The 16,048-nt window shown below is 33.8% G+C and overlaps 1 protein-coding gene across 4 annotated transcripts in view; it reads right to left on the bottom strand.

Moving 5' to 3' along the window:
* Window positions 1-16,048, bottom strand: part of RTTN (rotatin) — a 177,870-nt gene that overhangs the window by 146,633 nt on the left and 15,189 nt on the right. For 3 of the 4 annotated variants that reach the window (XR_013758833.1, XM_079109126.1, XM_079109125.1), the window contains exons 10-11: window positions 14,427-14,542; window positions 7,347-7,517 (exon numbers count right to left, since the gene is read on the bottom strand). Coding sequence is in view for 3 of the 4 variants with exons in the window: in XM_079109126.1 (XP_078965252.1) it covers window positions 7,347-7,517; window positions 14,427-14,542 (287 nt within the window). In the remaining variant the exon portion in view is untranslated. Of the gene's footprint in view, window positions 1-7,346; window positions 7,518-14,426; window positions 14,585-16,048 lie in introns of all 4 variants that reach the window. The other variant, XM_079109127.1, reaches the window with a different exon arrangement.

The raw sequence follows: 16,048 nt of genomic DNA on the forward strand, positions 1-16,048 counted from the left end.
TAAGTTCACAGGGTAGAAACTCTACTGCCTCACACCCATACTGTTAAATGGGCAGACATACAAACAACATGAAAATGCAAGGGAACAAATTGCCTCAAACAAACCAAAATATGTCAATAACAGAATTCTTCACCACCACAGTGGAAGAAAAGTCAGAGAAGGAGTTTAGAATGCACATAGTTAAACTAATCTGTGAGGTAAAGGGGAATGTAAGAAGTGAAACCAGAGAGAAAATACAGGAAGTGAAAGCTGACTTCTATAAAGAGAAAGAGATTCCGAAAAAAATCAGGCAGAAATCCTCGAAATGAAGGAATCAATAAACCAAATTTAAAATTCAATAGAAAGTATCACTAACAGGCTAGACCACTTGGTAGACAGTTTCAGGCAATGAAGACAAAATGTTTTTTTGTTTTGTTTTGTTTTGTTTTGGTACCAGGGATTGAACCCAGGGGTGCTTAACCGCTGAGTCACATCCCCAGACCTTTTTGCATTTTATTTAGAGGCAGGGTCTCACTGAGAGGTTTAGGGCCTCGCTAAATTGTTGAGACTGGTTTTGAAATCTCAATCCTCCTGTATTGGCCTCCTGAGCTGCTGGGATTACAGACGTCTGTCACTGTGCCCAGCTCAAAATATATAATCTTGAAAATAAAGTTGACCATGAAGAAAAGATGTTAAAAGACCATAAACAGAACTTCTAAGAAATATGAGATAACCCAAAAAGACCAAATATAAGGTTTATCAGAATAGGTGAAGGCTTGGAGATACAAACCAAGAGAACACACAACATTTTCAATGAAATAATATCAGCAAACTTCCCAAAACTAAAGAATGAAATGGAAAATCAGATACAGGAGGCTTACAGGACACCCAAATATACAAAAGTACAACAGACCCACATCAAGGCACATTATTATGAAAATGCCGTACATACGGAATAAGGATAGAATTTTAAAGGCTTCCAAAGAAAATTGACAAGTCACGTTTAGAGGGAAATCAATCTGGATCGCAGGTGATTTCTCAACCCAGACCCTCAAAGCTAGGAGGTCTCGGAATAATATATATCAAGCTCTGAAAGGGAATGGATGCCAGCCAAGAATACTATACCTAGCAAAATTAAGCTTCAGAATTAAAAATCCTTCCATGATAAACAAATGTTAAAAGAATTCACAAATAGAAAGCCTGCCCTACAAACATACTCAACAAAATATTTCATGAAGAAGAAATGAAAAATAAAACTGAAAACCAGCTAAGGGAGGAACTACGCTACAAGAATAGTCAACCAAAGCGGAAACTAATTAAAAGTCAGAAATTAATCAAAATGACAGGGAATAACAATCATTTCTCAAAAATAATATCAAATGTAAATGGCCTAAACTCATCAATCATGACAAAGACTGGTAAATTGTATTTAAAAACAAGACCCTCATGCTAAGTGAGATAAGCCAATCTCAAAAAACTAAAGGATGAATGATCTCACTGATAAGCAGATGAGGACATATAATGGGGGGTAGGAGGGGTTAGCGTTAGGGTTAGGGTTAGGTTTAGGGTTAGGGATAAGGAGGGTGGTAAGAATGGAGGAAGGAAGGACTGTATAGAGGGAAAAGAGGGGTGGGAGGGGTGTGGGGGAAGGGAAAAAATAACAATGAATCAAACAACATTGCCCTATGTAAATTTATGATTTTTAATTAAAAAAAAAAAACACACACACACACACAAGACCCAACAATATGCTCTTTTCAAGAGACTTGCCTCACAGGCAAAGAAGTCCACAGACTGAAGGTAAAAGAATGGGAAAAAACATCATTCAAATGGATGTTGTAAACAAATTTGAGTCTTTATCCTCATATCAGACAAAGTGCACTTCAAGCCAAAGTTAATCAGAAGGAACAAAGGAGGACAGTTTATACTGCTTAAGGAAACTAAATATCAACAAGACACAACAATCATAAATATTTATGCCTCAAACAATAGAGCACCTACAAACATCAAACAAACATTTCTTACTCTTAAGAATCAAACAGACCACAACACAATAATAGTGGGTGACTTTAACACATCTCTCTCACCACTGTATAAATCCTTTGAACAAAAACTAAATGAAGAAGCTATAGAACTAAAAAGTACAATTAACAATTTAAACTTCCCAGTAATATGTAGAATATTTCATCCATCGATGCCTGAATACACTTTCCTCTCAGCAGCACACAGATTCTTTTCTAAAACAGACCATATCTTAGGCCACAAAGCAACTCTTAGCAAACAAAAATAGCGAAATACTTTGCATTCTACCAGATCATAATGGAATGAAATGAGAAATCAACAATAAGATAAAAAAATAGAAGCTATTCCAGCACCTGGAAACTAAATAATATGCTATTGAATGACTAACTGATACCAGAAGAAATCAGGGATGTAATAAAAAAATACTTAGCAGTAAATAAGAACAGTGACACAACATATCAAAATCTCTGGGACACCATGAAAGTAGTGCAAAAAGGACAGTTCACTGCATTGAGCTCATTCATTAAAAGAATAGAAAGTCACCAAATAAATAACCTAATATTACATCAAAGACTTAGTAGAAGAACAACAAACCAACAACAAAAGCAGTAGAAGACAGGAAATAATTAAAATCAAAGCTGAAATCAATGGAATTGAAACCAAAAACTTGGCGAAACAAAAAGTTGGTTCTTTGAAAAACTAAATAAAATTGATAAAACTTTAGCCATGCTAACAGAAAGAGGGAAAACTCAAATTTCTAAAATTTAAGATGAAAAGAAAATATCATAACAGATGCTACTGAAATACAGATGATAACCAGAAACTATTTTGAAAATTAATACTCTAATAAAATGGAAAATCTTAAAGACATTGACAAATTTCTAGAGACATATGATCTACCCAAAATGAAACAGGAGGACATAGAAAATTTAAGCAGATCAATTTCGAACAATGAAATTGAAGCAAATATCAAAAGCCTACCAACAAAGAAAAGCCCAGGACCAGACAGATTCTCAGACAAGTTCTACAAGACCTTCAGAGAAGAACTAATGCCAATCTTCCTCAAATTACTCAACAAAATAGAAAAGGAGGGAACCCTTCCAAACTCATTCTATGAATTTACTTTGACCCTCATACCAAAACCAGACAAAAACACATGAAAGAAAACTTCATAACAATATCCTTGATGAACATAGATGCAAAAGTTCTTAATACTGCAAACTGCATAGAGAAACATATTAAAAAGATAGTGCGCCATGATCAAGTGGGATTTGCTCCAAGGGTGGTTCAATATATGGAAATCAATAAACATAATTCATTACATTAATAAACTTAAAGACAAGAATCACATGATTATCTCAATAGATGCAGAAAAGGCATTGACAAGATACATCATCTATTCACTAGAAAAACTAGGGATAATAGGAACATACCTCAAGATTGTAAAAGCTACATATGCTATATTCAAGGCCAACATCATTCTAAATGGAAATAATTGAAAACATTCCCTCTAAAAACTGAAACAAGACTAAGATGCCCTCTTTCACCACGTCTACTCTACATAGTCCTGGAAACTCCAGCCAGAGCAATTAGACAGAAGAAAGAAATTAAAGGGATATGAATAGGAAAAGAAGAACTGAGACTCCCTACTTGTTTAAGACATGATTCTATATTTAGAAGACCCAAAACACTCCCCTAGAAAACTTCTAGAACTCATAAATGAATTCAGTAAAGTAGTAGGATATAAAATCAACACCCATAAATCAATTGCATTCCTGTACATTCATGATTAATCAACTGAGAGAGAAATTAGGAAAACTGTCCCATTTATAATATTTGAGAATCAATCTCACAAAAGAGGTGAAAGACCTCTACAATGAAAATTGCAGAACCTGAAAGAAATTGAAAACCTTAGAAGTTGGAAAGATCTCCCATGTTCTTGGATAGGCAGAATTAATATTGCCAAAATGACCATACTAACAAAAGCACTATACAGATGTAATGCAATTCCTATTAAGGTTCCAAAGATGATCTTCAAAGAAATAGAAAAAGCTGTCAGGAAATTCATTTGGAAAAATAAGAGGCACAGAATAGCCAAAGCAATCCTCAGTGAGAAAACTGAAGCAGGAGGCATCACAATGCTAGACCTTAAATTATACTACGGAGTAATAGTAAAAAAAAAACAGCATGGAATTGGCACCAAAACAGACCAATGGGACAGAATAGAAGACAGAAACAAACCCACATAAATAGTTATCTCATACCAGACAGAGGTGCCATGACAATACAATGAAGAAAAGATAGCTTCTTCAAGAAATGGTGCTGGGAAAACTGGAAATCCATATGCAGTAAAATGAAACTAAGCCCCTCTCTCTCACCCTGCACAAAACTCAACTCAAAATGGATCAAGGACCTAGGCATTAGACTAGAGACCCTGTGCCTACTAAAAAAAAAAAAGCAGGTACAACCCTCCATCATGTTGGCCTAGGAACTGAACTCCTCAACAAGACTACCAAAGTGCAATAACTAAAACCAAGAATCAATAAATGGGATGGTATCAAACTAAAAAGTTTCTTTACAGCAAAGGAAACCATCAATAATGAAGACAGCCTACAGAATGGGAGAAAATCATTGCCACCTGCACCTCAGATGGAGTATTAGTCCCAAGGATATATAAAGAACTCAAAAACTTAAAAAATAAAATAACCCAATCAATACATGGGCAAAGGAACTGAACAGGCACTTTACAGAAGAAGAAATATGATCGGTGAACAAATACATGAAAAAACAGTCAACATCACGAGGAATCAAGAGAAATGCAAATTAAAACTACAGTGAATTTCATCTCCAATCAGAATGACAATTATCAAGAATACAAGTAACAATAAGTGTTGGTGAGGATGTGGGGAGCAAGGCATACTCATACATTGCTGGTGGGACTGCAAATTGGTGTAACCACTCTGGAAAGTAGAATGGAGATTCCTCAGGAAACTTGGAATAGAACCACCACTTGATCCAGCTATCCCACTTCCTGGTTTATACCCAAAAGACTTAAAATCAGCATACTACAGTGATGCAGCCACAACAATGTTTATAGCAGTTCAATTCATAATAGTCAAACTATGGAACCAACCAAGATACCCTTCAACAGATGAATGGATTAAAAAAAAATGTGGTATACATACACAATGGAATATTACTCAGCCATAAAGATGAATAAAATTATGGCATTTGCAAGTACATGGATAATAATGGAGATTATCATGCTAAGTTTATGAAATAAGCCAATCCCAAAAAACCAAAGGCCAAATGTTCTCTCTGATACACAGATGCAGACTCACAATAGGCAGGGTAGGGGCAGGGGGTGAGGCTCACTGGATTGGACAGGGCAGAGTGGGGGTAGGGGATGGTAATGAAAGATAGAATGAATCACACATAATTTCTATGTATTCATATATGAATACATGACCAGTGTAATTCCACACTACATATAACCATAAAAATGGGAAGTTATATTCCATATGATATATCAAAATACACTTTGTCATGTATACCTATAAAGAATAAAAACAAACTTACTTGAAATTACAAATGAATTTTTATTTTTCCTTGCACATTAAAATGTTTTCTAAATGAGCAGAGCATTTTATTTTCTGAGTAAAAGTTAAAAATTAAAAAGACCAATGCCTAAGAAAAAGAAGATTTAGGTAATATAGAAATTTTTTTTAATTAAAAAATAAAAGTACTAGAATAAAGACTAGCATAGAAGAAATGTTTGTTATTGCTACCAAGGGCAAAAAAGAGGCTTCCTAAGTATATCTAAAGCAACATGTTAATCACAAAAAAAAATTCGATTGGCACCATGGTAAAACCCCAGCACCTCAGAAGGTCGAGGCAAGAGGATCAAAGTTCAAAGCCAGCCCCTCAGCAACTTAGTGAGGCCCTAAGCAACCTAGCGAGATCCTGCCTCAAAATTTAAAATTTTAAAAAGGGATGTGGCTCAGTGCTAAAGTGCACTTTGGTTCAATCCCCAGCACCACCAACAACAAAAACTTTCAAAAGACATACTAAAACATAAATTCATATGAATAACTCAATCTATGACTATAGTTTAGACAAAATGACAAATTATCAAATATTAAATGTTAACTAGATAAGTCAGACAAACATTAGGATACTTAATACTACCAGATATGTATTTCCTGAAATCCTTCTGATAAGTTACCAAAATAAAAATATTAAACAATTGAGCTATTGGAAGAAAGAAAGCAGATGGAGGAAACCTTCAAGAAAAATGTACCATGAAAAAAATAACTATACAGTACCTAAGTTACTAAAATATAGAATATACTACTACCAATATATACAAAGCATGACAAACCGAAGAAGTAAGTCATTCCTAAGAATTTAACTCTATTAACACTTTGAAACTAGAGCACTGGTGATAACATTCTGAAATGGTAAAACAAGAGTTATATGACATTAACATATGCTAATTAGAAACTATTATTCTAATACATGTATCAAGGATCTTAGAAAATGGTGGATGAGTAAAGAACTATTACCTAGCCATAGAGAAGCAGCTAACCTTGACTTGAATAAGAACCAAGATTCTTCCTTGCAGAAATAAGATCAAGAGCTCACAATGACTTCCATCCAATTAAAAGCTATCAAGGATATGAATTATGTATATACCTATGTATACAATCAGTCAATATGTATAAGCATGCCTGTTTTTCTCTTACATGTACATATATTATGTATTTATAAGACTACATGCTGAACACAGAGGAAAACATAATAGGGGAAAATATATTTGTGCAAGAAAAATGATCACTGCCCTTCAGGTAACCCCAAAGTTATTAAGGAAATAAAAGTAGGTTAAGTCAAACATACACATGTATATGTTAGCTAACTTACTAATACGTCTTATCTTTTACATAAGACTAAATCTATGGGACCAATTCTAACTTATTAGTTTTAAGATCAGCATCTAATACTGCTAGCCCACCATAGGCAATCAATTAAACACTCACAAATGGACAAGTGAAGGAGTAAAGAAACGACTGTTCAGAATTACACATATGCAACAAAAACGACTGGTGGATCAAAAAATAATTTTATATGCAGTGATAACCAAAAATGTTCAAAATATTAGTTATATTTCAATTTGTGCATTTAAAATCATTGTATGAAAATGAATGAACAAATAAAATCATTTTATTTACTCTTATTTTAAAAATGGGTCTATAGTAGAATACCTGTGCACCATGAAATGATCAAAAGAAATTTACAAGAGAGTATGTATTTAAAATCGGTAAACTACAAGTAGACAGCTACCCTACCTTTTCAACAGGAAGAAGTGTTTGCAGCAGTCGAACTGCAGATAGTGAGATGCTGACAAAGGCCATCCTGTGGTGCACCAGCAGCATCTCCGTTTGCCCCAGACCAACGCTACTGTTGTGGTGACACATGGCTTCTCCAAGGGACCCAAACACCAGAAGCAGTTTTTCTCTCTGAAAACATTCAAGCAACACAAAACTGAGGAAAAGATTTTAGGAGCCCATGTAAAAATGCCATTGAAAAGAGTTTAAAGTATCATTAAGCAGCAAAACAAACCAGAACAAAAATTTGGTCTTCTCAATGAAAATAACCAGTATCTGCTAAGATAATGAAAAAGTACAAAGAATGATAAGCATACGTACATTCTTAAGAAAAACTAACAATTTTTAAGTTTTTAATACGAGTAGGACTGGAAATAATGAACAGAAGACAATAATAAACAACAAAAGCTCAGGAACCACACATTCTTCCTCGCATCTAGTGCGTGATTATTTCAACGTGGAACATGCGCGTAGAGCTAGCTCTCTTCAAGATACATTAGGGAGCCCAAAGTGCACCAATGCACGTGCAAGCATAAAGGGAAAAAATGATTAGCTTGTGAGACAGGATCCCTGTCCTCAGACTGATGCTAACCTTACTAAATAAATGAAAATGAGAAGCCAAGTAATTAAAAAGCATTTAAATATCAAGTTACATAAATTCTTCCTGATTAAAAGGTTGTTTCAAGTAGAAAATGTCCTGCCATCATGTGGACACAAAACCTTTTCTTTTTGATGCCTCATTGCTTCTGAATTCCCAACTGACCTGCTATGAGATGGTCATCAATTGCTAAACAACTTACCACTTAAATAGAAGCTATGCCTTTTAAGTTGAAAGTTAAACCTAAAAATGAAGACAAAGGCAAAGCACCAGCAGACTAACTTGAGTTATGATAACAGACCATAGTGTGTCCTGGATACGGAGACACAGCCCATGACCAAACTGGCAAAAGGACAGCCTCAGTGGCACAGCACAGAACAGCAGCCACAAAAAGCACTAGGATCTTCATTCTTGATTTTCCACTGAAAACAGGGTATGAAAATAAAAACAGGAAATCATCTGAAAACTAAGCAGAAAAACCAGCTCACAGCAGGTCAGGTGGGAATTCAGAAGCAATGAGGCATCAAGAAGAAAAGGTTAAGTGTCAATGACACTGTAATGACAGGTGACAAAGAAAAAATGCAAACGTGAGTAGAAAATAATCCAGGAGCCTGGGCCACTGAAATGAGGAACAGCGCCTCACAAGAGCGCCACGGGAATAAGGAAAAACAGACTTGACTTCAGGCTAGGGGATGGAGAGCACTTACTCTAGGCAAACCTAATTTTTTTAAGTGTTCATTAGTAGGTTTTATATTTTAACACAGACAAATTCTAGTGAAAAGATCTTTTTCTCTTATTTACAAGGGAAATAAAAGCATTCAATTTTACAGAGAAAAATTATAATTAGTAAATTATAGAGTACTAAACATAACTGAACTATGTGGAAATACCTAGAAATCTAATTGTATATTCTCAGGTATTTAATTTCCAAATTCATAACAAGACATTATTTTTTTCTTTAATTTTTTTTTTTTCTTTTTTCCGGTGCTGGGGACCGAACCCGGCCTCCACATGCTATGAAAGAGCTCTGCCACTGAACCACACTCCCAGTCCCTTTCCTTTAACACTGCCAAGCGCAGGGACATTAAGAGATTTTACTTCTTTGCTTCTTTAAATATATATCCAAAGGACAGAGATTCCTCCCCAGGAGCCATTTATTCTTTTTAAACAAGTAAATGAAATATAATTTCAAGAAGCAATGTTTAATTTAGCATTTCTAACATACCAATTGGCACTTGTTCAACAGATTTAACCTTTAAAGTAAAAATAATTCATTGAATCACAAAAGATCAGCAGCCAAAAGTTAAAAGTAAATGACTAACTTTTACAGATAAATGTTCTGGCCAAGAAATTTTAAGTTAATTTAAGAAGCAACTGATAAAGCATTCCTCACACTTCTGAGGAAAAACTCACTTGCTGAAAACCTTCAATATGTGAAAATCTCCTAAAAGTACTGCAAAATAGTGTGATAACCTTAAAGACTGAAGAAATATCAAGATTAAGAACTACTATCAGAAATTGAAAGGATTGAAAATATACTACACCTATTGTAAAATGCATAATATTTTTTTTCTTTTCTTCTCAAAGGTTTGTGTAATTTAGAAAAAATACTAAAGGTTTGGTTTCTTTCACACATGGTGCTACAGTTTGGACAATGAATGTACCCAAAGGTCTATGTGTTACAGGTTTGGTCCCCAGGGTGGTGCTATCAGGAAGTGCTATGGATCTTTAAAAGGTAGGTCCTAGTGGGAGGTCCTAGGTCATTAGGGGCTGGCCCTCAAAGAGGACTATGGGACTCTACCCTTTTCCTCTTCCTTTTTTTGCTTCTTGTCACACACTCCCCACCACTGCCATTTGGTAAGAGCCACCAGAGGCCCAAAGCAATGAGTCTGCCCAATCTTTGACTGAAACCTCCAAAACTGGGTCAAAATAACCCTTTTTCTTTTTAAATTCATTACCACAGATATTTTGTTATACTGACAGAAAGCTAACTTAATTCACATAGGTACTGGTATTAAGTAAACAGCTGGGTTTTGTTCTTTTGGTTTGGTTTGGTTTTGGTACTGGGGATTAAGCCCGAAGTGCTTTCCCACTGAGCCACATCCCCAGCCCTTTTTATTTTGTCATTTGAGACAGGGTCTTACCAAGTTACTTAGGTGCTCACTTAAGTTGCTGAGGCTGGCCTGGAACTTGCAATCCTCCTGTCTAAGCCTCCTAGGTCAATGGGGTCACAGGCAGGCCCAATGTGCCCAGCAAACACCTATGTTATCTGCATTTTATTTTACTTACTTTCTATCTTCTGACCTCTGTTCACAAGGATTGAAATAACCTGCAACAAAGTTGATTAAATATAGACTGACCTAGATCAAAATAACACAGAGAAAGATTATTTGGTAATTACAATAGTCAATATGTATTTTTATGACTAATAAACTTTTATTCTACATCCCTGACAAGGCAAGCAGAAGAAAAAAAGGGAAAGAGGCATAGATAGAAAGATAGACCAGACATTACCCACTCAGAGCAGAGAGAATATCAATTCTTCAAGAAAGGCAATACTACCAGAAGATAATTTCAAAATAAAAGATACAAAATAGCAAAGGATTTATGATACATTGAAATGTCAAAATACATATGGTTTCCAGTTACATAAACACAGTCTGGCAGCCCAAGATCTCTAAAATATTATCTTGTAATACAACAGTCCTGAAGCTACTGTGTATATGTTGATTACTCATGCAAAACATTACCTACCAAAAGAATTATCACAAAAAATACATAAAATACAATGCCATAATCTCCAAAATCATCACCCCTACTGAAATACAAAGAGCAAGGATCAAGGGCTGGGGAGATAGCTCAGCTGGTAGAGTGCTTGCCTCGGAAGCACAAGGCCCTGAGTTCGATCTCCAGCACCGCAAAAAAAAAAAAAAAAGAGCAAGGATCAAGGCAACCTTCTGATCTCTGTACACCTTGAATGGTTATTCTAAGGTTGATTCAGAATTTACACTGTGGCTAACTATACATTTAAGTCCTGGAAAACTTACTCAACTCAAAATTAGTCTTAGAAATAAATGTAAAACTCAAAAACATAATAGTTTTAAAAGAAAACATAGGAAAGAAATCTTTGTACTCCAGGTTAGGCAAAAATCTCTTACAACATCATAAGCACAGTCCATAATAGAAGAAACTACTGAACCTCATCAAGATTATGAACTTCTGCTACTCAAAAATCTAAATGATCGTCTGGATAGACACAGAAAACGATGACAAATTCAACACTTATTCATAATAAAAAACAACAAACTAGGAATAGAGGAAACATCCTCAACTTTATACAAGCATCTACAAAAGTCCTAGAACTAGTACCACATTTAATGGTGAAATACTGAATGCTTCTCCTCAAATATCAGGCTACTGTTACATATTCACATTGTATCAAGGTTACAGCCAAGACAACTGGGGTGACATAAATTATTACAGGGCATCCAAATTGGGCACGAATAGTAAAGCTGTCTTTTTTCACAGTAACATGATCCTAAATCTGTTTTCATTTACAGGTAACATGATGCTATAGATAGAAAATCCTAAAAAATCCACTCAAACAAACAACAACTATAAGAACTAATATGCCCAGTACATCACGGGATAAAAGGCTGATACACAAAATCCAAATGAATTTCAATATACTAGTAATGAACTATCCAAACAGTAAAATTTTTAAAATAATTCATTCACAGTGGTGTTAAAAAGAATACTTAGAAGTACAGTTACATAAAAATAAACAAATGAATAAAGATTTTATATGACAAAAGCATCATTAGTAAAGTTTTTTCCTAATGATGTTTTTTTTTAAACATCATTAGTTTTTTTAAACATACCTTAACAAATGTTTTTTTAAAAATACCTTAACCAGGTAAAAATCAACATACAAAAATCAGTAGTTTACATATATTCAAATAATCTTTTGGAAGATTTAATGGAAGAAAAGATTTCATATATAACAGTAACAAAAATATATTAGTATGTTTGTCAATAAAAGTGTGAGACCTATTAAAATAAAAATTAAAATACCACTGAAGGCAAAAAAAATAGCCTTTCTACAAATACAAGGACCATATTATTATGTAAATTAATTTGTAAATTTAACAAAACCTCAATGAAAACTTAACAGTTTTAAGCTATATCACCTAAACATAGAAAAAAAATAAAACACATTAAGGCATTTTCAAAAGCCTAAATAATAAGAGTATCATACTAGTCTATTAGCAAAACAGAATACCCAGAGTAAGTACACTCAGATACATATAGAAATTGAATGTATAAAGAGGACATCATCTCAAATCACTGGGAAAAAGAAATAGTAAATAAATGTTATAGGGATAAATAAAGTAATGTCCCTGCCTTACCTCATATACCATAATAAATTCCATATGTACCAAAGATATTTTTTAAATAACACAACCATTAATTAATAAGAAAATATGAAATTTTTTTCTTTACAAATCTGGAGTTAGCAAGAACTATCTAACCTTTCCTGACTCGAAATCCCCAAGTCATATTGATTTTGTACTTGGTAATCTAATTGAGCTATCTTACTGTTTGTGTAGCTGTTAATAAAATATCTTAAATCTTCAAAAGAAAAAAAAAGTAATTATAGTTGCACAGGAGTCAGCTAACAGAATATTTAGTGCAGCATATTTATATAATAATAAATTGGAAATCCAAATAGACCAATAGGTGACTGGTCAAATATTATTATAATATCACTACATAGTGGAATCATTAAAATTATATAGTGTAAGAATACTTAATAAAAAAATGAAACACTGTTGAAAGGGAAAAGCAAGTTATGAAATAGTGTCATAGTGTGATCCTATGTATGTAAAAGAGAAAAACTGTATATGTGCATTTGTATATATTTCTGAGTGTAACTTGTAAAATGAATAAAGATGACATTTTGGAAAAAAATAAAATTAACTTTTCTTAAAAAAAAAAAAAAACTTTACCAGCACCATCACTACCACATAAACAAGAACAAAACAAAACATTGCAACTTATTTCAGACAGTTCAATGTCCTAACGTGTAAAAATCTATTAGAAATCAAGAAAAAAAAAAAAAAAAAAGTCAATGACCCAAGAGAAAACAGATAAGTCTGAAGAATTTACAGGCAAATGACTCTTAAGATTACCAAAAAGATGCTCGCCTTTACTCCTACTACCTGACAGGCAATCTCATCAGAATGGCAAAAATCTGATACCTGGTTTTAGACTCTAGGTTGAGTGGGAAAGTGCTTGTTAGAGGATGCTGCTGGTGGGTGAATGCAGAGGGACAGCAGTACACAGGGGAACTCGACAGTGTCGACCACTAAAACTATATTTACTTTCTGGAACAGTAATCTCACTTTTAAGTCCTCCTCAGAGACACACTTGTGCAAGTATAAAGTGACAAACAATTATTCATCACACATAGTTTATATTAGCAATTATGATCATCACAGACAGACACAATGAAGCATCTGCAACCTATAAAGAAGGAAGAAGATCTCTACATATGGACACAGAATGAGCTCCATACCTTCTACTTCATGCATACATTATGTATTTTTAAGTTATAAAACAACTGTATATAATATTCTACCATTTATGTAAGATTTAGATGGTAAGAATCTACATACTTTTTTGCTTATATGTGCTAACAACTAAAATAAAAATAGAGGATGAACCCGAAAATACAATTAAAATGACTGCCAATAGACAAAATATCTTAAAAGGGAATAAGATGACATAATCACTGAGTTACATCTTTATGAAGAGAAAATTTCCAAAAGTGGAAGCAAAACGAAACAACTCAATGTTGACATTATAACAAAGAAGATAATTCTTTTACGTGACTTTAAAGTACAGTATTTTGACTGTAACATATTGAGATTTAGTCTAGGTCAAAAAGAACTGCTAGGAAATCTTAAACTTTATCAGTTGTTCATAGTAGTAAAAATATTACTATTCCCAAAAAATGTTTTATGTATGTTAAAGGTTCTAACTAAGCAAACAGTTTTATATTGCTAGGGTCTAAGACTTTCTATAATCAAAAGTACAAGAAATACAAATTTAAAATCAGAAAAATAGCAATATGAACTTGTGATTTTTTTATATCATACATTTCCTAGTTTTGTTACTGAGAGGGAAGAATGATATCATGGTAGCTATAAATACCCCAATGACCTATTATTGGTCTTGATAGAACTTTCCTCATTAAAAATAACCAAAACCTCTGGAGAAATGACCTATTCAAGAATGGGGATAAAATAAGACTAATATATATTTTGTCAGAAATAAAAAATGAACATCCAAAGACAAATGAGACAATGAAACCAGCTTAAGAGATCAAATTCAAATAAAATACTATTACCCATATCTGAAACAAAAACATAGTTTCTCACCATATTTATAGCAAAAAGGCTGCTGTCATCCCAGATATCAGCTGAAATTGCTTCACCAATAAGTATCATATCCTCTGCAAGCAATTCTAGAACTCTTATTATCATTTGTCTACTGCCTAGAAATACAAAGAAGAGAAAGAGAAGGAGGGAAAAGTTAACTTATTTTCAAATAATCAGTTGAATTCTCTAGTTAGACATGCCCCCAAATTCATTTCTCCCTTTTTTAAAAATTGTTTTTTTAAGGAAGTCACAATCTACAACCACCATCAAAGAATTCTGTTCCAATCATAACATTCTTTTTTTATTGCCACATTAAAATTACACAAATAGTAGAGTGCGTAATGCCATGTTTGTACTTGCACAAAACATAACTTGATCATTTTCCTTTCCCAGGACCTACCTTCCCTACTCTCCCCTTAGAGTGTTTCTTGACCAAACAAATCAAATATACTCATAATGGTTTAAAAGATAAGAAGAGAGGCAATAATGTAGCAGAACTTCTGTGAAATAGGTTAAAACAATTTTTCAAATTCAGAGATCCTCCATGTTACACAATACATAGCAAAGTACCAAGCAAGTTTAGAAGATGCAGTCTAATAATTTCTGATTAGTATTAGAAAGCTGAGGCTTTGTCACAGAATAGTACTTTTTCACATGGGAGTTGCATAGGAAGCTAAGTTTGAACTGGAACAAATAAAGAAATAATGTCTATGCTGGCTTTTGCTGAAGAGACCTCAAGATATTCCATCTAACCCCACTTTAAATTCCAAAAAAGTTCCAAAAGAAGCTGTGCTGTCAGAGTCACACCCACCAGGACAATCTCTTTTCTCCAGAGAATCAGGGGAAAAAAAAAAAACACTTTGTGTGATTCTATGTGAAGTGAGGGTTCAGATAAGACTTTCCTCTTCCACATCCCAAAGGTTAATTTCTAATGAATAAACAAACCACCAGATCATAAGATTGTAGGTTACTTTTTTTCATCAAAACAGCTGGAGCAAGTTCTTTTAGATATCTCTTCTCATATTGTACCATTAGAAGTTATGCAATAATTTACCACAAAAGGGCAAGAGAACATTTAGAAAATTTATGTACCAAGATATAGCTTTATAATTATCAATCTGACTTTTTACAGCAAATTAACAAAAGGTTAAATGCAAAATAGCTAAGCCTAAACTGTTCTTCCAGTATGTCAGGCAGATAAACACACACACATTATGATGCCAAAGTTCCAATATTTCTTCATTTCACATTATAAGCATATGAGTCAACATGTAGTTAACTCCTGAAAGCAGTTATTTGCCGAGAAGCAAGAGTAGATGGTTTCCTCATTATCAAAGATTTTCAATGCTATCCAAATATAAACCTTCCTCCTGCTTTCCTCGCCATCACCTCCAAGCAGGCAAAAATTGGTCACAGGTCTTAAAGAACCATTCACACAGGATATGTGTTTTCCTTTAACAATATAAAATCACTTATCTTGTGTTCCTATCCTAACAAGTTCACCAACTACTAAAAATGTACAGATTTAGAAGAAAAAAAAAAATCATTACTGCTTCCAAAACTTACTTTCACTTGCAAAAGGCTGAAGGGTTAAACCCATGGACCTAGATTCAGAACCTTAA

The sequence above is a fragment of the Sciurus vulgaris genome, assembly GCF_902686455.1.
Source record: "Sciurus vulgaris genome assembly, chromosome: 13".
NCBI classification, from domain to species: Eukaryota; Metazoa; Chordata; class Mammalia; order Rodentia; family Sciuridae; genus Sciurus; species Sciurus vulgaris.